Source organism: Triticum urartu, chromosome 2A (genome assembly GCF_056163025.1).
Source record: "Triticum urartu cultivar PI428250 chromosome 2A, HENAU_Tu73, whole genome shotgun sequence".
Taxonomy (NCBI): domain Eukaryota; kingdom Viridiplantae; phylum Streptophyta; class Magnoliopsida; order Poales; family Poaceae; genus Triticum; species Triticum urartu.
The window spans coordinates 28,259,298-28,281,989 of NC_141874.1; the positions used below are offsets into that span (position 1 = coordinate 28,259,298).

At 43.4% G+C, this 22,692-nt stretch overlaps 2 protein-coding genes across 2 annotated transcripts; both read right to left on the reverse strand.

The window, feature by feature from the left end:
* Positions 1–4,395: 4,395 nt before the first annotated feature.
* LOC125540737 ((E)-beta-caryophyllene synthase-like) lies at positions 4,396–11,817 on the reverse strand. The gene is made up of 7 exons (XM_048704311.2): positions 11,644–11,817; positions 11,128–11,392; positions 10,645–11,008; positions 10,322–10,540; positions 8,602–8,737; positions 7,699–7,950; positions 4,396–4,821 (listed from the first exon to the last, which is right to left on the reverse strand). The coding sequence occupies exons 1-7, from the start codon at positions 11,743–11,745 to the stop codon at positions 4,540–4,542; spliced, it is 1,620 nt and encodes a 539-aa protein (XP_048560268.2). The 5' UTR covers positions 11,746–11,817; the 3' UTR covers positions 4,396–4,539.
* Positions 11,818–20,537: 8,720 nt separating this feature from the next.
* LOC147983140 (uncharacterized) lies at positions 20,538–22,313 on the reverse strand. The gene is made up of 3 exons (XM_087539450.1): positions 22,041–22,313; positions 21,785–21,928; positions 20,538–21,216 (listed from the first exon to the last, which is right to left on the reverse strand). Exons 1-3 carry the CDS (start codon positions 22,116–22,118, stop codon positions 20,659–20,661), a joined length of 780 nt encoding a protein of 259 aa, XP_087395576.1. The 5' UTR covers positions 22,119–22,313; the 3' UTR covers positions 20,538–20,658.
* Positions 22,314–22,692: the final 379 nt, after the last annotated feature.

Genomic DNA, 22,692 nt, shown 5'->3' on the forward strand with positions numbered 1-22,692 from the left:
ATCTACATGTGAAGCGGAGTACATAGCTGCTTCAGAAGCAGCAAACGAAGGAGTCTGGATGAAGGAGTTCATATCCAATCTAGGTGTCATACCTAGTCCATCGGGTCCAATGAAAATCTTTTGGGACAATACTGGTGCAATTGCCTTGGCGAAGGAATCCAGATTTCACAAGAGAACCAAGCACATCAAGAGACGCTTCAATTCCATTCGAGATTTAGTCCAAGTGGGAGACATAGAAATTTGCAAGATACATACGGATCTGAATGTTGCAGACCCCCTGACTAAGCCTCTTCCACGAGCAAAACATGATCAGCACCAAGGCTCCGTGGGTGTTAGAATCATTACTGTGTAATCTCGATTATTGACTCTAGTGCAAGTGGGAGACTGAAGGAAATATGCCCTAGAGGCAATAATAAATTTATTATTTATTTCCTTATATCATGATAAATGTTTATTATTCATGCTAGAATTGTATTAACCGGAAACATAATACATGTGTGAATACATAGACAAACAGAGTGTCACTAGTATGCCTCTACTTGACTAGCTCGTTGATTAAAGATGGTTAAGTTTCCTAGCCATTGACAAGGGTTGTCATTTGGTTAACGGGATCACATCATTAGGAATGATGTGATTGAAATGACCCATTCCGTTAGCTTAGCACCCGATCGTTTAGTATGTTGCTATTGCTTTCTTCATGACTTATACATGTTCCTATGACTATGAGATTATGCAACTCCTGTTTGCCGAAGGAACACTTTGTGTGCTACCAAACATCACAACGTAACTGAGTGATTATAAAGGAGCTCTACAGGTGTCTCCGAAGGTACATGTTGGGTTGGCGTATTTTGAGATTAGGATTTGTCACTCCAATTGTCGGAGAGGTATCTCTGGGCCCTCTCGGTAATGCACATCACTTAAGCCTTGCAAGCAATGCAACTAATGAGTTAGTTGCCAGATGATGTATTACGGAACGAGTAAAGAGACTTGCCGGTAACGAGATTGAACTAGGTATTGAGATACCAACGATCGAATCTTGGGCAAGTAACATGCCGATGACAAAGGGAACAACGTATGTTGTTATGCGGTCTGACCGATAAAGATCTTCGTAGAATATGTGGGAGCCAATATGAGCATCCAGGTTCCGCTATTCGTTATTGACCGGAGACGTATCTCGGTCATGTCTACATTGTTCTCGAACCCGTAGGGTCCGCACGCTTAACGTTACGATGACAGTTTCATTATGAGTTTATATGTTTTGATGTACCGAAGGTTGTTCGGAGTCCCGGATGTGATCACGGACATGACGAGGAGTCTCGAAATGGTCGAGGCATAAAGATTGATATATTGGAAGCCTATATTTGGATATCTGAATCGTTCCGGGTGAAATCAGGATTTTACCGGAGTACCGGGGCGTTACCGGAACCCCCCCCCCCCCCCCGGGGGGGGGGGGGGGGTTAATGGGCCTACATGGGCCCTAAGGGAGAAGAGGAGGGGCGGCCAGGGCAGGCCGCACGCCCCCTCCCCCCTAGTCCGAATAGGACAAGGAAGGGGGGGCGGCGCCCCCCTTTCCTTCTCCAACAAGGCAAGAGGGGGGAGTCCTACTCTCGGTGGGAGTAGGACTCCTCCAGGCGCACCCCTAGGGGCCGGCCGCACCTCCCCCCTCCCTCCTTTATATACGGGGGCAAGGGGGCACCCCAAGACACACAAGTTGATCTTCGTGATCATTCCTTAGCCGTGTGCGGTGCCCCCTTCCACCATATTCCACCTCGGTCATATCGTAGCGGTGCTTAGGCGAAGCCCTGGGACGGTAGAACATCAAGATCATCACCACGCCGTCGTGCTGACGGAACTCATCCCCGACACTTTGCTGGATCGGAGTCCGGGGATCGTCATCGACCTGAACGTGTGCAAGAACTCGGAGGTGCCGTAGTTTCGGTGCTTGATCGTTCGGGCCGTGAAGACGTACGACTACATCAACCCCGTTGTTATAACGCTTCCGCTATCGGTCTACGATGGTACGTAGACAACACTCTTCCCTCTCGTTGCTATGCATCACCATGATCTTGCGTGTGCGTAGGAAATTTTTTGAAATTACTACGTTCCCCAACAACATTATGGTGTGGCATGAAACCCTTGTAAAGCAGGTGGGTGTGAAGGATTTTCCGGTCAGAGTAAGACTTCGTATTCCCATATTTAGGGCATGGACAACACATAAAACCATTATGCTTGTTTGCCTCAGCCACATCGAGAAAATTATGCACGCCCATAATGTACTCGGAGGTGTGTCTGTCACTGTACATCCATTGCCGGTTCATCTGTGTGCATTATATATAATTATGTGTGTCAAAAGTAAGAAAATCAGACAAGTATCTATCTAAAGTAAGAAAATCAGACAAGTATCTATCTAAAGTAAGAAAATCAGAAAGAAGATAAGAACAAGAGGCTCACCATGGTGGTGCCGGCGACGAGATCGGCGCGGGCGATCGACGGCAGTGAAAACGGGGACGAGGTGTGACGGACCGCTAAACCTAGACAAATCTCGGGAAAAATGGAGCTCCGAGGTCGAGCTTCGAGAGGAGAAAGCTTCACTAGTGTGGCTCGGGCATTTCATCGAACACCTCGTGTGCATAGGAGGTGAGCTGGAGCACCCAATGCCCTCCCCCTCGCTGGCCAGCAAAAAACAGAGCACTGTGGAGTGCTCTGCTGCGGCGATGAGGTATATATAGGCGACTTATTTGTCCCGGTTCATGGCAGGAACCGGAACTAACCCCCCCCCCCTTCTGTACCGGTTCTAGGAACGAACCGGTACCAATGGCTGTGGGCCAGGAGCGCGACCCATTGGTCCCGGTTTGTGCCTAGAACCGGAACAAACGGATCCAGACGAACCGGGACCAATGCCCACGAGGCCCCGGCCGGCCCCCTGGGCTCACGAACCGGGTCTAATGCCCCCCATGGGTCCCGGTTCATAAAGAACCGGGACTAATGAGCTGGCCAGGCCTGAACCAAAGCCCTGTTTTCTACTAGTGGTTGCTCGCCGAAGAGAACAAGATCATGACAATGAACCGCAATGACATGGATGACCTCACCAAAGAATGGCATGATATGGCAAGAAGAGAAATCTTGAAGAGGAGAATGGTTGCGTCGGTCAGTGCATGTTACAGTGCCGGAGGTGTTTTCTCAGCGGGGTTTGGAACCAATGTCGCCGATGCGTTCAGTGCACCAGTCGACGATTTCGGTGCGGGAGTTGGAACAAGCGCCGACGGTGGATTCGGTGATTCCGATGAACTCCATGGACTCGATGGCGCGGAGTGAAGATCGATCAAGACGATGCTGGACGTGGTCGTCACTTTTGCAAGACCCTCTTTTGCGTTCGTCTTACAAAACTTAAGCTTTTATTTGCGCGCGAACTGTGTTCTATTGTTTGAATTTGAACTTATTTGTCGGAACCGATGTCAAATTCGATAATTGGGCGTCTTCGGTTTACAGATCGACGCGGCGGTGCCCGAGCAGACCCCGCATAGCCGACCCGTGAAAGAGCATATTCACCGAATATCCTTTTCTACGGGTCCGTTTTGCGGGGTCTGAGTCTGACCTCGTCCGCGCCGGCCTGCATATACACTTTTCCGCGAACTGCAAAAGACTTATGCTGGTTGGGATTTTGCGGGGTCTGCTAGAGATGCTCTTACCAGTGTTAATTTCACATTGCTCGGCAGTTCTCCAATTCCATTTTTTTTGTTATGTTGGTCAAGTTGTTACAGCTTTTTTTTATCTCAATCATTTTGTTTTGATCTTTCTGTATCGCGGTGGTGTTCACGGATCTGTTGACTATAGCGGTCGATTCTAGCGTGTAGTCAAATCTTGGAAGCACTACTCTAGAGCTGGCTAATTTTCTTCCGCTTTTCGAAGCGGTAAATTCCTAGCTTTGTAGATGAGTGCTTCCACGATTTGCTACTATTTGTTATACCTTGGGTGTGTTGCTGATTTCCAGGCTACTATTTGTTTTTTCCTTTCGTTGTGAGCACGTGGGTCCAAGCTTTGGTTGTCTTTCTAGCAGCTCTTTGTCAACCGAACCTCACCCCTCACGTCTTGTTGTTTTCTCAACAGATGTCAGTTGTTACCTCAAAAAAGAAAAGAGATGTCAGCTCCAAAGTTATGTGCTGATGACAAGTTGCAGGAGGTAGGATCTAATGATCTATGCCAACACAAAAAGACATACACTAAACAACTTAAATGAAGTACCTCTACAATGTAGTACAGACGTTGGGGACATACACAAACTGTGCAGTTCTCACTGATTGCAGCTGCTGCATGCATATGTTTTGCATGATATCAATGAAACACATACATGCATGGCTAGATATGGACGAGAAAAATTACATAATGCTACACCATGTGCATTTGTTGCTAAAAATAAATACAATATGTAGTACACCTCATATTATCCAAGAATTTATTGAAAAACACAATGTGTATGTGAGATCATCATCTCATATGTTTTTTTCTTGAGACAAGGTTCATCATTGCAATAAAAATGGTTCATATGTAATTCACATAAAGTGAAGTTAAGGTCTCTTTGAGACTAGACGGGAGGGTAAACGCATCTTCATGCTTGTACATAAAATCCATTGTCCGGGCAAGATCGGTTGCCTTCTCTAGAAGCACCATTGGCTGTCTTTTGTGGAGGCATTCGCGGACTATGTCCATCCATGCTTCTTCAATTATCACCTTGAGCTTCTCATTGGCTTCTGCTACCGTTATCCCGTGCTCTTTTGTACAAGTTTGCACCGTGGATGTCACATGTTGTGATATTTGTTCACGCTACAAAAAGAAAAATATCACTATTAACTAGATGAGGTTTCATCATGTGCATGCATGGATGCATAGATATAAATGCTTTTGCATATATGGATTATGTAACTCTCCCAATTCTATAGTGCCTCTCATGCACGGGCGACCAAAGAGGTGATTTTTTTTCGAACCATGCAGGAGAACTGCATGTGACAATATAGAAGAAAAGAGATACAAAGTCTTAGAGTACAAAAGACGACCCAACAACAACAAAAAGGCAAAACACGGGCGACCAAAGAGGTGAAAATTGCTACACCAACATTGCCGCCACCATGCTCCCTCATTGCCGCCTCCGTGCTCCCTCATTGCCGCCACCACTGGCGGTTGTTGCAAAGACAACGAGGTAGTTGATCCCCTAGTTTTGGATCCTAGACAAAAGCGGCTCGTGTCCTTGCATGGGAGTTGACTGGCCGGATGGTGGTCATCTGGCATAGGGCCTCAATGGTGCACCTGGTAAAAAGCCACAATGTCGTCTTGATTGGGCAGCTCAACCACCACTTGTTGTGCAGATTTAGCGTAGCATCATTGATCTTGCATGTTCCAGAGTGGGATAGTCGCCACCTCTTGACTTGGGATTATGGACGGCCTGGTGTTGGGAAAGGCACACGATGGGGGTGGTTTCAGCGGTGTCTAGATGCTAGATGGTTGGTGCTTGCTTGTGGACAATTGCTACAAGTGGTGAGTTGTTCATGGTGGGCGTTGGCTAGATCTGATCAGGTCTCCTGGGTGAAAGTGGCAATATAGATGCGGTTCGACGGGTTGAAAGGATGACAAATTCTGGTTGAAAACTTCTACCCGATGGGTGTCAGTGCCGACGAGTCTTTTCTACTCCATGGAGGCATCATTGAGAAATCATTTCTTTACCTCCACATGACCATTGCTGGTTGGATTTGAGGTGGTCGTGATGGCTGTTGCATTTGGAATCCCCCTGCCTAGGGATTTTGCCAATGTGGCAGTTTGATAGGATCTAGATAGAAGTCTTGCCCCCGCAGGGGCACTAGGGCCAATAACAGTGGCATCCATAGATATTGCTTCCCTACTTTTAGGATCAACAAAAAGAGCTCCATTTACACCCTACTATTTGAGGCGGCTGTGTTTGCTAGTAGAATTCTGATTAAAGTTGTCGACTGGGGCATCATAGTGCTGGTCGAAAGTGCATTATATCCATAATGGTGTTTTGGTGTTGGTGACAATGGGGTTAGTGAGGACTACTGTCAGTTCTCCGGTTTATCTCAGTACATTGGCCTCTCGATGGTCGTCTACGGGTGAAGTTGACCCCCCTATTGCAAAAAGGAAAAAGACATCAGTTTTCCTTTCTTCCCCAAGAGGTATCCTTCTCCCCGCACTTGAGTTGAGTTGTTTTATCTCTCTTCCTCCATTTTTGAAAGATCAAAAGCTCCATTTACTCCTCATCCCTCCACCCAATCACTCTACTCATTTGAAGGAAAATAGAGAGGGTCGCCCGGTCTACACTTCCACCAAACCGATTTCGTATCCCCATTGATTTCATTCAGAATTTGTTACTAGCTCTTGGAGCTTGGGATCCTAGGTGGTTAGAGGTTGGATTCCCACGGAAGCTTCCTTGCTTGTGGTGTGCTCTAGAGACGCATGCAAAGGTGTGGTGGTCACCTTCAAGAACAACCCTGAGTGATTCGAGGCTCATCAGTTGGGGTGACTCAAAGAGAAAATGGTGACCCACTTGGTGGAGTTCCGGGGCCTTGGCACCAGCACCGCATGCTCCAATGGAGATTCACACTTCCCCAAAGAAGTGTGAACTTTGCGATAAAATATGCGTCACTAACTCGCTTGTGGTTAATCATTTCCCGCACTTTACTTTGCTTTGTATGCTTGTAGGCTTACTAATGATATTGCTCAGAGCTAGCCAAACAGGCTGGCACAGCACGGCTAGGCCCAGCCCGCCGTAATCGTGCCTAGCACGACACGGCCTACATGGGCACGTTTAGTAAACAGGTCGTGCCATGTCGGCCCGCGTGCCGCGTCTCCAGGCCCAGGCACGACCTATTTGTTAATCGGGCTAGAACGCTGGCCGTTTAGCACGCTTAGCCCATGTGCAGTTTGGCCTAATGGGCTGTTTTGGGCCATTTTTCAGCCTATTAGGTTGTTTATATAGACCATATATATTTATATAATTCAGAAATAAAAAAATTAGCAGGCCATGTCGTGCCGACTCGCGTGTCCAGCCTCTAGGCCCAAGCATGGCCCCTGGCGTGTCGCATGCCAGGCATGACTCGTTTAGCCCGGGTCGTATTGTGCCCGCATGCTACCAGGCCGGCCCAGCTAGTACGACCCGTTTGGTCAGCTTTGATATTGTTGCCAAGCTTACATTGCTTTGAGCTTGCTTTCCATATAGGTTGTGTTCATCTAGTGCATATCTAGAGAACCTACTTTATCCGTGTATTCCTAAAATTAGTAGTTAAGATTAAATTTGTAGTCTCCTATTCACCCCATCTAGTTGACTGTATCGATCCTTTCACAGGTGCTTCTAATGGATGATCATATTGTGTGCTTGTTGTGCTTATTTTTTTGGCTGTCACTATAGGCCTAGTTTTGTCAGTCGCTTCCTGATGTATAGGTTTTGCATAATTTTTTTGAGTCAATCTTTCCATGTAACATCTACGACCTAATTTCCCTCATAAACTGGACCAATCTTGGTTTTTGTTCATGGTGAATGAATTCCCCTCCAGTGAGGTTCCATAAGAAAATTTTATATTTATATATTAGTTCACAAGTGTTCGATTAAGTGATTACTAGATAACTTTAATTAGGACCGCGTTGGTATGAAAAATATATGTTTACAACATCAAAATTTTAATGAAGAGTTCGTACCTCATGTGACACCATGTCATTGCCAATGCGCCCAACAATGCATACAGATCTGATAATTTTTGGATAGGTTAAAGCCCACTCAAGAACCTCTCTTGTAGTCACATCACCCAGCGAAATAAATACAAAGCTTATTATTTGCATACAAGCACTGCTGCGCACTGAAATTTGCAGATGCTCTTCAACACTAGTTGGTACGTAGTGTTCGTCACGCCATTTCACCTCAGCGTGATAGCATTTGGCCACATGGATTACCTAAACAATGTGACAGTTAAATGTTAAATATGGTATACAAATGGATAATGTTTTTCTCAAGGTGCCTTTATAGTTGCAGTCTATTGGGTAATAACGAAGCATAAATAATTTCCTTTTGAAATATAATCATATTCATTGTCAAATGCAACATCAAGAAAATTTTAGCACATAAACAACCTTAAAAGCATGCAATAACATTTGTTGAACTACACAATACATGCATCAAAGGATAGATATTTAGTATGAAACTCATAGATGGATTATACAATATGTTCTGTCTAAGAGAAAAAACTAAAGAATGATGATTTTTCACATTTTCCTCCAAACTTGCTACTTTTTTTCAATTTCACTAATATGCTCATGCCGCCACTAGCTTCCATTTGGAAACCACCAACCAATAAAATAATGATACCCAATTATTGGAGTGAGAAGCTCGGACAACTTATATTTGGATTTCCTATCCGACAAGAATCTCATATGTAACACATAGATGCTCTTGTTTATTACTTATATAAACTTGTATATTACTTCATTCACACAAAAATTATATTACTTGATACAAAATCCCTGAATACTACTGTATTTACTTTTGTGGCACACATCAAGGTTCTTTTTTTTGGCTAATTTGGTGCAATCTTGAAAAACACTTACCAAATCTTTTACCAATTCAGCATTCTTATTTTTCTGATGCTTTAACTCTTCCTCGATATCATTTGTAGTGTTAAGTATGTTGATGTACAATGCCTTCAAGTTTGCTGGTAAATTCTCTGCAGCTTGTTCACCCCACCTGTAGTTTAGGAAAATGTGAGTTTAATATAAAAAACTATATGATGTTGAACTGAATGTTGCATATAATTTCTAATGACAAATATATCATGTAAACAAGGTTATGCAAATTTTATGGTAAAACTTAATTTATTTGGGACCCAGACGTTTAGATGGATAACTTGCACACATTGTTATAAGTGCAACTTTGGACAATATGTTGTTACCTTGATGCACTACATATGACCCAAAAATTCATATAGAAAAGTTGTATAATTAAGTATTGTTGAATCTTGATTGTAAATTGAGATAGATGTGAAGTAAAGATCAGGAACTGTAGCACCAAATGTTTTTGCGGAAAACTCTTGAGTAAAACAAATATTATGGCTATATCGCCAGTGTTTGCAAAATTACGGGAAGTCACAAATGAGTAGCTAACTCGTCATCTGCGGGTTATAAGAAGTATTTATTGGTGGCATGTAATAAACTTGAGTCAAGGACAATTGTTAGGGTTGTGTAGGAGAGTCTTTACTGATTTATAGGAATTCGCTATGGCAGGACACTGCTTCTCTTATCATAAGAATTCATGTCATGTATTGACAAATTTGTCTTATGTACATTGTTTGGTAGTAAAGGAGTAATCTGACTTGGCAGAAAATGCTACTGATCAAGAATTAACTGATTTATAGGAATTCACTATGGCAGGACGCTGCTTCTCTTATCATAAGAATTCATGCCATGTATTGACAAATTTGGCTTGTGTACATTGTTTGGTAGTAAAGGAGTAATCTGACTTGGAGGTATAATATTTCTAGTGACATTATTATAATACATATTTTTGGCAGAAAATGCTACTGATCAAATTAATTCCGATAGAAAAATATACGTGTTCTACACAATTATAGCTTCTGAAAGAGAAATATATGTCTTCTACACAATTATAGCTATATATATCAAGTTGGTGAAAACAATTACATGTAGGATGTTTTTGCTAAAGCATTTTACAATCACAAGTTTTGTACGCACCATGCTGATTTTCCTGCTATTTTATCGTTAATGTGATTATGTACCAAAAATATACTTTAGCGGCCAACTGAATCAATACTTATTAACTTACCAAAGAAAACAAGATTTGTTTTGTAAGCAAAGACGTGGAGCGGTTGAGGTGGTTTTAATATTAAAAAACAGATGGGAACATCGATAAAATGGAAAAAGGAGGTGGGGTGAGGAGAGGCAGCAAAAGAGGCAAACCTAAGATGAAATCTTACCTATTTTTTAAGTATTCTACCACCGTTCGGCCCAATCATTGCCAATATCAGAGTTTGATCCTTGCTTGGAAGGAACGCTATCTATATCCTCAACAAATGCAAGTCAAACATTGTTTTCGGAGAGCTGTTCATAAGGAGAAGACTTTCCTAGCTAAAGTTGTGTTGTTTTGCTTCAAAACTACAGGGTGTGCGCTCCGACTATCACCTAACGGTCTCTGCTTGCTGGGAACTAGAATAATTAAGAACAAAGTGGAGAGATTTACGTATGATAAGTATTCTGCATTTCATTGTCTTTGTGAAAGGTCGATAAAGACTACCCAAAAAAAATGTGAATGTACCTTTCCATGGCTGCGGTGAAGATGTTGCTTTCTTCTGTGGTGCTATAGTTGTCATAGAAGTCATCAAATAACGACACAAATACGAGCAGTTTTGTTAGCATTACACGTGAATAGGAATATTGCGGCTCATAGACAACTCCAAGTATCCAAAAGTGTAGCTCCACCATTCTGTCTCGTGCAAATTTTATATCCATTTGTGATTTGAAGCCTTTCCACCAACTGTAAATTAATAGTTAAATATGTATTAGCGCAAGTCATATATACTATGTAAATAGCAATTATCATGGTCACTTTTCTATTTAAATTATAGTTAATCTGCTTACATAGTAAGAGCTTTCAACTCCTCACAATAGAGTGTTTGCAAAATGTTGAAGTCAAACTTAGCAAACTCCAATATGTCTTCATCTCGTGTTGACTTCTTCTCATACACCGGGACATAACGTCTAGTTTCCACTCTCTCAACTCTCCTGAAACTAGGTGTCTCCAGTGTACACCGGACCTCTTCTGCCAACCACGGTTCTAGATGTTCTAACATGCATTGTAGACGGCTCTTGGTGAAAATAATAGCATCATCCAACACTTCTTCCCCACGAGTCCTAAGATAGGCCGCATTGTACAGTGCCAACAATGAGTTCACATCATTACTTGCAAAGTTTCCTCCATCATCTCTGAACTTCAGAAACACATCTGCAGTAAGTAGGTATGGCATATATTATGGCTTATATGTACACAGTATCTAATACTTGAATTGAAATAATGTAGTTGTGCGTATATGCAGGAATTAACCATTGTGATGATAATTATACCAGGAGAGACGTGGTACCCATGCTTCCTCAACAAATAGAACCGCGACGCGGTTATGTGGAGGTCGTCACCAAAGCCTTGTTCGTCACCTTGCATGCCACATAGTAACTCTTGGATCTCTTTGCCAAAGTGATAGGCCACGCCAGTCCGTTCCAGCATGTCGACAAGCTCCAGCTTCATAGGTAAATCAGAAGAAGATATGGCGGCCAAGATGATCTTTCTCACCCGCTCCTTTCTGATACTTGCCATGTCCTTCATAGCCGAATACTGCAAGGCAGGAAAACTTATGTCATCTTGGACATTTGTTAGAGCCAACAACTAAGAGTGCATGCTCGGGTTCAACAAGAGCATTTAAAAAAAAAGCTGAAAACATTCATACATGAACACATGGAAAACAATATATATGCCATCAAAAAAAAGTCAAAGCTACTACATATTCGATAATGTGGCGCAGCGACACAAAGTAAGGGAACTTCCTTTATTTGGAAAAAATGAGTAAAACGTATCCATAACTATACCTGTGATGGAGTGCATGGACTGTGGTTGAGGAAGAAGTCGCCCCAGAGGCTGGGGGTGTAAGGCCGAGGCTTGTGCAGGTCAGCAATAACAGGAGCAGCCATATGATCAACTGCTGGGAATGTGTTGCTGATGATGTGTGGTGCTCAAGTCAGGCCTGATACACTCCAAGATCAGTAAGCTTGCTTTGCTTGAAGAAGTGCGGTGCTACTACCTTGCATGTTATATAGACGGACGAAGGAGAGGTAGTAGGATCTACGCCACCATAGAAGACACAATAATCAGCGCGAAATTACTGCAGACGATGGATGGCGGACGAAAATCACACGACACTCTTGATCAACGGCTGTAGCTCACTGAACGAATAGCATGCATGGCTGCAATTCTGTGTCGGGCAGGAATCGGCCGCAAAAATGTCGTCCATCTAGACGGTCGTACTAGTAGTACACGGTACTATGTACGACTCTCACTGTCTGATTGCAGCAGCTGCGTGCATATGTATGATGCATTGCATGATATTGGTGTGCTAAATATGTATTTCGATGCGGAGACAAAGATATAGATCACGATAGATGACCTACAAGAGAGATCCAATCAGAATCTGTCACGACACTATTGGTTTGACAAGCCTTAATTAGGAGCATTTTATGCATGCGTATCAATCGAAAGGCTATTTCTATTTTCTCTGGGAAAATGCATGTCTGCACCGGGCAGCTTTCATTGGTCCTGTGGAGGTGGGACCCGCGATAGCACCAGATTTGTTTTCCACAGATACAAACGAGAGAGAATACATACCGTGCGGGTTCGTACGTCTATCTCCTAGCGTGTGGCTCGATGGCGGCGGACTGGTTCTGGTGCTAAGTGACCTAAGCGAGGCGACCATCGGCGGCCAAGATCGGTTGCGTGCCCCGGCAATTGTGAGCTATGCCAAGACTTTTGTGTGTCTCCCGGCACCTCTCCTCTGATTCATGTTTGTGGATTTTAACTAGCAAGATGCATGTGCATTGCGCGGAACATCAAGATGCTTTTTTTTACAGAACACATTGTTGTGATTGACCCATGCAGGAGTAATCTCATGTGTAAAAACTAATGATATCTCGAGAATTTTATCAGAAAAATGGCATCTCGAGAATTTCATCGAAAAAATGATATCTCGAGAAAGATGAGAGATAAGATAAGGAGGAGTGAAGTGTGGTGGTGAATGGTGGTCGAACTGGGCGGAGGCATGGGGATGAACGCCACCGGCAGCGGCCACCAAGCCAGATTGTTCCAGAGACTTTCTTTTTTAATTACTCGGCAATGAGGTTGTGGGAGATAAGGATGAACGAGGCAAGGCCTTATCTAGAGAAAGGTGCGGGTATCTTTTGTAAAATTGTCATAGTTTGCTTTCTACCCGTCAGATGTAGATCGGACGGTCTATATTACAAGATGGCAGGCACACCATCATCACCAACTCGGTTTGTTATAAAAGTAGAGATAGCTCTCCTATCTATCCGGAAATGATCTTCTATCTTTACTGTATGTGTTTTTTACATATCTTTGGGTTATTTTTCAAATCATTGTGTCATTATCAATTCAGTGGTTACACCCCTGTGACTCTTTGTGCAAGTTGTTGCCGGATTGGATAGGAAAAGTGAAACAAAGCTACGAAGGAGAAAAATTAGCTCAAGAAGTTAAGAAGAGCGTTACTGAAGCGAGAAGAGGACAAAATGGTTGAGGCTTGTCCACTCACGGATTTCGATATGATCATGCATGGAGTGGACGGTGTCTCTGTACTTAGCGAGGTAACAGTCCGGTGGAACGATGAGGTATATCAGAAAACGAAACTATTATTTCCAAAATAACTTTTTTAAAGCACGGATATTTTTAGGTCATAATATATACGGAGTATATGCCATTCCTTTCACAGTATTCTGCACGCAATTGACTTGCATGGGGGTGTTCTCTGAGAAAATGCATGTGTGCACCAGGCAACTTTCATTGGTCCATGCGGAGGTGGAGCCGATAGCATCAGATTTGTTTTCCACATATACAAACGAGAGAGAATGCAAACCGCACGGGTTCGTACGTACGTCTATCTCGTAGCGTGTGGCTCCAAGACGGCGGACTGGTGACAGGTGACAGGTGACCTGAGCAAGGCGACCACCGGCGGCGAAGACGACAGCAGGGGATGTGGTGGAGGGCTTGTGCGCTCGCGGATTTTAAAACGTGATCGGGCCTGGAGTCCCTGGAGTCTCTGGTGCAGAACAGGGAGCACTAGTAGTATCCGAGTATATCGAAAAACTAAATTATTATTGTTTCAAAAATACTCTTTCAGTAAAAAAATATAAAAGCGTTTACATCACTATTTTATTTATTTATTTTTTTGAGATGGAACACACTGATTCCATACATAACCCAGATCCAGCCAACATGCTGGCCTGGTAGACACTTACATTGTTCCGGATCAATGTTTTAAATAGCGGGCTATGGCATTTAGCGACGACCCTTAAAAACAGCTATAGTTGGGCTATAGCGGGCTATAACGGAGCTATAGCGGTAAATTGTACATGAAATCATTTAGCGGCAACACCCTCAAACAGCTATAGCAGAGCTATAGTGAGGCTATAGCCGGTTATTTAAAACTTATGTTCCGGATGGCTTCAGTCCAAACCTCCCGGTGAACATCACGGCGAGCACCGAAAGCCGCTAAAGCGTGCGCTAGCTTATTACATGCCCTCGGGGCAAAAGAGAAGATTACATGATTGAAATTGTGCCTGGCAAAGTTACGGATTTCTCTGAATAGGAGACCCTCTGCTGCCAAGTCCGCATCCCTACCAGTTAGTGCTCCCAGGGTCCCACCAGTTCTTTGCAGTCCATCTCCACTTGGACGTTGACCATTCCCCAATCAGCTGCTGCTGCCAACGCCGCTGCACATGCTTCAGCTTCCGCCTGTAGCGCCGATGCAACATTTCGAAAGCGACCTGCCCCGGATCCCCTTATATCACCCGCATGGTCCCGAATGGCAAAACCCCAGCCACCCGTCCGGTGATTCGCCAGGAAAGCCCCATCACAATTAATCTTCAGCCAGTCCATCTCGGGTCGCTTCCATTGCTGCTCTGGTTGCGTGGGTGGTTTTGCTCGGTGTTGCTTGCCGAGTAACTCGGACTCCCTCGCCCAGTAGTTGATTTCAGCTGGCATGCCATCAAGCGCCACTGTCCCCTCTCCAGCATTTCTCTTATTCCTCCATGTCCACCATCTCCACAGCAGGCATGCAACAAGCATCTTTTTATTTTCTGGTAGTCGAAGGGCCACAAGCATAACTTCCATGGCATTGCTGCATTCGCACATCTGCTGGCGCACCTCAGTTGCAGCGCTCGCCATATGTTTTTAACCAACTTGCATCGCAAGAACAGGTGCGCCCCATCCTCGTCCAATCTTTGACAACAGACACAGCAGGTATCACACTCTATCCCCCTGCGTTTCATATTGAGCCTCAAAGGTAGGCTGTTGTGTGCAAACCTCCACATAAACTGTTGGATCTTTGGTTGGCAGGGCAGAGACCATATCTCCTTCCATTCCCATCCGTAAGGCTGCGGGCTGGATGACTCCAGTTTGCCTCGATCTCTTAGCATTACGTAAAGCTTGTAGGCCAATTTGACAGAGAATTGTCCCCTCCGATCGTAGAACCAAGCATGGACATCCTCATAATCATCCCCGACTGGGGTAGCCAAGATTATCTGTGCTTCTTCCTCACTGAATATGTCCCTTACCAGACTCTCATCCCACTCTTGCGTGTCCGGATCCACTAGTTCACATACTCTGGTTAGCAAGCATCTACCACGCGGAGTTGTTGGGATTCGACCACCTCCCCTATTCAGCCACGGGTCAGACCAGATAGAGTCAATTGCAAGAAACCACCAAATTTGTGGCTAGGTTTTCAGGAAACTACCAAGTCGTTAATCTGTTGCAAAAAACACCGTAAAATCTCTTAACCCGTTGCAAAAAGCACTGAACAGCCGTTTAGCCTCGTTTGATCTCTTTTTCGACAGGTGGGCCCCGAAAACGCTGACGTGGCTTGACGGACAGGCAAACGGCGCCGTTAGGAACAAAACGGTCAAGACGCCGCGCTGGTCGGTCCTTGTCAGACAGTCCCCCCCCCCCCCCCCCGCGCCCCTGTCCTCTCTCTCGCCCCGCTCCCCTCTCCTCTCTCGTCCTGCTCCCCTCTCCTCTCTCGCCCTTGCTCGCCGCCCGTGATGGCCACCTCGCGTGGCGGTGATGATGGCGGTGGCGGTGGTGCTGGTGATGCATCTGGTGGCAGTGGTGCTCCTGCAGATCCAACAGAGGTTTGCGGCAGTTCAAACCCATCTCAGGCTCCGCCTCTTCCATAGCCGCCGTCGCTGTCTTACTGTGTTGAGTACGCGACGGCGAGGGCGTTCGCCAAGGCCGTGAAGGAAGATCCAGAGGGGAGCCATCACTACGCATCCTCCTTCGGCGGTGTCTCGTAAGTTTTCTCTTTCCGTACCCGGATTTGGTTTCTAGGGTTAGGGTTCTAGGGTTAGTGTTCTAAGTGTTTGTGATTCTAGTGTTGTAGGATTATTTTTGTAGGTTGTTTATGTGGTCAGACATGTAAGTGAAGTGTTTATGTAGTTCTAGGGTTCTAAGTGTATGTAGTAGGCACCTAAACATTAACTGAAATTACTGATTGTTAAACTCAATTTGAACCTACTCAATTACATGAAATTACTGAATGTTAAACTCAATTTCAACCTACTCAATTACTGAATTTACAACTGAATATTTAAATGAAAATGTTACTGAATTTATAACTGAATCCTGTACTGAATTGCTAAGTGAACAAATTACTTTAACTGTATTTTGGACTGAAACTTTAACTGAATTTTTAACTGAAACTGTAATTTTAACTTAAACTGTATTTTTAACTGAAACTTTAGTTAAATCTTTAAGTGAAACATTAACTGAATTGTTTGTACTAACTGAATATATAACTGAATCTTTAACTTTTAACTGAATTTTTAACTGAAACTGTAATTTTAACTTAAACTGTATTTTTAACTAAAACTTTAGTTAAATCTTTAAGTGAAACATTAACTGAATTGTTTCTACTAACTGAATATATAACTGAATCTTTAACTTTTAACTGAATTTTTAACTGAAACTGTAATTTTAACTTAAACTGTATTTTTAACTGAAACTTTAGTTAAATCTTTAAGTGAAACATTAACTGAATTGTTTCTACTAACTGAATATATAACTGAATCTTTAACTTTTAACTGAATTTTTAACTGAAACTATATTTTTAACTGAATCTTTAACTTTTAACTGAATTGTTTACTTGAACTGAATTGCTTTACTTGAACTGTAGATTGAATGATGAAGTGTGGGAAGTCAGATTCCATTTCCATGACAGAGATAATCTTGAAAGAAGCCTAAATGTGGATGATATCACATTTTACAATCTGATTGCACTAATAGAGCTTGAAGGTTATGGGATGACAGACTTTATGTATTATGTCAGAGATCCAGGTGTTGGGGTTTCAGGTATGGAAGAACTGACAGATGATGATAAGGTGGAGGAAATGTTGGATGACCTAGTTATCAAAGGTCAGAAGGTGGTGAACATAACAGTCATCAGAAGTGATGCTCCAAGACCTAGTGATTTGAACATTGGACCAGTTTGTGAGGAGCAGGTTCCATTATCTGAAATAGGTGTGCCAGTGGTGTATGAGATAGATACAGCAGGAGTACTGTTTCCTAGCCCAACAAAGCCACAACCAGTGCCAGTGCAGGTCATTAACACACAGGAGAGTTCATTTTTGAAGCAGAAGTGTGCACCAGTACCAGTATTTGCAATGGAGATTGGTGAAGAGAGGCATGAGTATTTCATGGAGCAAGACCAAGATCAAGAGCAAATTGAGCAACTGATGGAGCAGAAGAGGACTGAAGAGATTGAGAAGTTCAGGAAAAAGGGGAAAGAAAAAGAGAAATACAAGGCAGCTAAAAGAAAACTTCCAGAGCTAATGGCTGAAGATTTCACTGATAGTGACAGTGACACAGATTTACTAGCAGATGAGGATATAATTGCTAGGCTTGAGGCAATGAAGAAGCATAGAGATGATCCACTTCATCATATTGAAGGGGACACTGATGTGGATGAGCCATATGAAGCAGATGAGGAGGAGGAGGAGAAGGCACCAGAGGAGGAGGAGGAGGAGGAAGGGAGCAGCATAGGAGGAAGTAGCAGAGGAAGTAAAAGAAAGGGGCCAACTACAAGATCTCATGCTAGTTTGGATGAGATTATTGAGGAAGATTGGTTTCCTTCATCTGATGAGGAGAGCAACCCTGGTGACCTAAGTCAGGAGGATAATGATGGGGCTCAAATACCATGTGTGAAGCTTCCAGCTGATAGGAAGAGCAGGGCTAAAAAGAAGAAGCCTAGAGTTTGGTATGATGAGCAAAGGGAGAACCCAGAAGAGCAATTTATGAAGAAGCTTTGTTTCCTAGATGTGACCCAGTTCAGGAGGGCACTTCTTAATTTTCACATCTCACAAAATAGGAACCATGCCTTCCACAGGAACTGTCCAGACAGGATTATAGCTGTCTGCAAATTTGAGAATTGTCCATTTTTCATTGCAGCTTCTCAGATAGCACATGAGAAGACATTCTGTATAAAGAAACTGAACTTGCACCACAGCTGCCCAGTAGTAGGAGAGAGCACAAAAGTTATTGCTAAGTGGTTGGCACATGAATGTGAGCAACAGTTGAGGACAGACCCCAACACACCTGTCCAGACTATAATTTCAAACTTGAAGCAAAAGCATGGAATAGAGGTATCTATACATATGGCCTATAGGGCAAGAAAGCTAGCCAAAAATGTAGTCCTAGGAGATCAGAAGGCACAATATCATAGGATAAGGGATTGCCTAGAAGCTGTGCTAGAAACCAATCCAGGAAGTAGATATATTGTCACAACAAAGCATCTGAAACTACATCCAAGCAAAAACCCAAGATTCCATGGCTTGTTCATCTGCCTCAATGCTTGCAAAGAGGGTTTCCTTAATGGTTGCAGAACATTCATAGGTATGTGCACACCTACTAAATAACTAGTGACTCTACATTTATATGTGCACACCCAATAATTTGTTGGTAATCTACTTGTGATCTTGTATGATAGGTGTGGATGGTTGCTTCATAAAGTTGACCACAGGGCAGCAAATCTTGGCTGCCACTGGAAGAGATGGAAACAATAAAATATTTCCCATTGCTTTTGCAATAGTGGACAAGGAAAACACAGCAAGCTGGTCTTGGTTTCTTACTCAATTAAAATATGCCATTGGTGGTGAGTCAGGCAAGTTTGCGTACTACACTATTATATCTGACAGGCAAAAGGTACTACTATCTCTACTCCAATCATTGCTTGCATTGCTTATTAATTGTCTTTGTTTATTAATTTCATACATGGCATTGTTGTAGTATTCTCAAACTGCTGCTGGGCCAAGAGGAAGAAACAAGTTCATCCCCCAAGAGTTGCAGGTAGTGGAAGAGTGAGGAAGCCATCCTTTAAGATGTCTGAGTGGTTCAACTGTTCTCAAGGGAGCAGGTGAAGTTGTGTTGAGCTGATGATGTTCAAAACATCTGCATTTTGGTTGTGATGTTCTAAACTTGTCATGAGTACTTCCATTTTAGTGGACTTGTTGGGCTATGAAGAAAACTTGTGTTGCTTCTGGTTAGCTGTTGATGTTCTAAACATCTTTATTCTGGTTGTCATGAGTACTTTCATGTAAGGTACCTAGTGGAATTGTTGGGCTGTGATGGAAACTTGGTGTTGTTTCTGGTTAGCTGTTGATGTTCTAAACTTGGTGTTGCTTCTGGTTAGTTGTGGCTCCTAATTTTCTTATTGTTTGCTAATAAGTGTGATGAATGTGGCTACTACTGTGATCCAAGATAACCTAATTTGATCATCTAGGGTGCCTCGGCGTCGACGGCATCCAAGATAACCTAATTTGATCATCTAGGGTGCCTCGACGTCGACGGCATCCAAGATAACCTAATTTGATCATCTAGGGTGCCTCGACATCGACGGCATCCAAGATAACCTAATTTGATCATCTAGGGTGCCTCGACATCGACGGCATCCAAGATAACCTAATTTGATCATCTAGGGTGCCTCGACGTCGACGGCATCCAAGATAACCTAATTTGATCATCTAGGGTGCCTCGACGTTGACGACATCCAAGATAACCTAATTTGATCATCTATGGTGCCTCGGCGTCGACGGCATCCAAGATAACCTAATTTGATCATCTAGGGTGCCTCGGCGTCGACGGCATCCAAGATAACCTAATTTGATCATCTAGGGTGCCTCGACGTCGACGGCATCCAAGATAACCTAATTTGATCATCTAGGGTGCCTCGACGTCGACGGCATCCAAGATAACCTAATTTGATCATCTACGGTGCCTCGGCATCGACGGCATCCAAGATAACCTAATTTGATCATCTAGGGTGCCTCGGCGTTGACGGCATCCAAGATAACCTAATTTGATCATCTAGTGTGCCTCGACGTCGACGGCATCCAAGATAACCTAATTTGATCATCTAGGGTGCCTCGACGTCGACGGCATCCAAGATAACCTAATTTGATCATCTACGGTGCCTCGACGTCGACGATATCCAACATATCCTCATTCCATCATTTAGGGTGCCATAGTTAACATCAATGACATATTTAACATCATACTTAACAACTCTAGTCACTAACATAGTTAAGATCATACTTAACAACTCTAGTCACTAACATAGTTAACATCATGACACCATAGTTAACATCATACTTAACAACTCTAGTCAACAACATAGTTAATTAACATCATGACACCATAGTTCAAAGCTTACAAGACATAGTTCAAGGCTACACCCTACTTCAAATACTGCAAACTGCCACTAGTTCACACATTACAAGCCATAGTTCAATGCTTGAAACTTAAGATAATGACCCACATGGTCAGATTACAAATCACTCTTCATCACAAATATCCTTGATGTCCTTCAGCTTTCTCTTGTTCTTGTCACTAGCTTTGACAAGATCAGCAATGTGAAACTCCAAATTCCTCCTCTCAGTGCTCAACTTTTCCTTCTCCTTCAAATGAGCAAACTTCAGATTCCTAATCACATTACCTTGGGCAATCTGAATGCTCCTCAACTGGTCAACCTTTTGCTTGAGTTCTTTGTTCTCAGCATCCATTGCACCCAGCTGTTCCTTCAAAGCTGAAATATTGTTGTCCAAAGGAGGAGTGATCTCCTCATGTTCACCTTGTTGGACTTCATTTTCCTTGGGAATATTGTCCTGGGTATCAAGTAGGTTGTTCACATCCTCAACAAGCTTCTCATAAGTCTCCTGTAGCTTGTTCTTCTGTGATGTGAGATTGTGGACAAGTGATGCATGTTCCAGACATGCCATCCTATTAGCACGCTGGCAATCCTCATACAAAAGCCATAGTTTGTGAAGAGCATTCTGCAGATGCTCTGGCCACTCCTCATCTACCCACTGAACAACACCACAGCTGCTTGCTTCCTGCAAAACAACAAGTACAAATGCATTTACTTCCTTTTTCACTTCACTTCTATTCAGTCCAATTCAAAACAACTATTGTATACTGCACATGCACAATTCTGCATTTATATCTGAATTTTTAACAGCATACTACACTGAATTTACTTCATTTATACCTTAATTCATTTAACAGCACAATACAATTCACTTCAATTCATTTATACCTTAATTCATTTACTTCATTTATATCTATGAACAATGCACTGTGATACTTTTTAACAACACAATTTACTTCACTCAGTCACTATGGATACCTTAATTTTATATCTATGTACTTAATTTTTAACAGCACAATTTAATTCATATACTTCATTTATATCACTGTGGTGTTGTTCATTTATATGTATGAACAATTCATTTATTTCACTCACTCACTATGGTATGGAACATGACAGTACCTTTAACTAAACTACTAGGTGAACAGTGAACATGAACAATGAACAGTGAACATGAACAATGAACAGTGCATATGAACAACTTGTAGTTTCTTCACAAAATAAGCAAACTACAGATTTTTGCTAGCACTCACATCAAGTCCATAGGCAAGGAACCTCCTCCCAGTGCTAATGCCTGAGAAGCAAACATGCCTCTTTGCTGGCTGGCCATGCTCACACATCACCATCACCTCATCGTCAACACCAGAGTAGTTCGGGTCCTCGATTGTAGCCGGGATCTACATCAACAAAAGAAACGCACAAAATCCATCTCACGGGTTCAAAATGAGCAGGAAAAACAAAATCCCCAAACCGAAACCCTAGCTCAGAGATCCCTAGCTACGAGTACACATCACTGAGCTTGATAGGGGAGCCGCCTAAAGAGTACTCGTAGCCCGATTCCTCGCTGTCGTCGCTCCACGAAACCATGGCGGACGGCGGCGAGCTGGCTTCTCACCGACGGCGACCAGAGCCAGAGAGAGGAGACAGAGGAGAGGGGCGAGAGAGAGAGAGAGGGGGCGCGGGGGATCTGTCTGGCGAGCACCGACAGGACCGACCGGCGCGGCGTCTTGACCGTTTTGTTCCTAACGGCGCCGTTTGCCTGTCCGTCAAGCCGCGTCAGCGTTTTCGGGGCCCACCTTTCGGAAAAGAGATCAAACGAGGCTAAACGGCTGTTCAGTGCTTTTTGCAACGGGTTAAGAGATTTTACGGTGTTTTTTGCAATAGATTAACGACTTGGTAGTTTCCTGCAAACCTAGCCACAAATGTGGTGGTTTCTTGCAATTGACTCGACCAGATATTGATTGTTGTTCCATCACCAACACAGTATATGAGATCCTCCTTTAGCAACTCCACACCCTTCAGGATACTATGCCATGTATATGAGATGCCCTGGTGCGCAGTAGCTTTAAGTATGTTCGTATTTGGGAAGTATTTCGCCTTAAGCACTTGGGCACAAAGCGAGTCTGGATTGGACAACATGCGCCAAGCTTGTCGAGCCAAC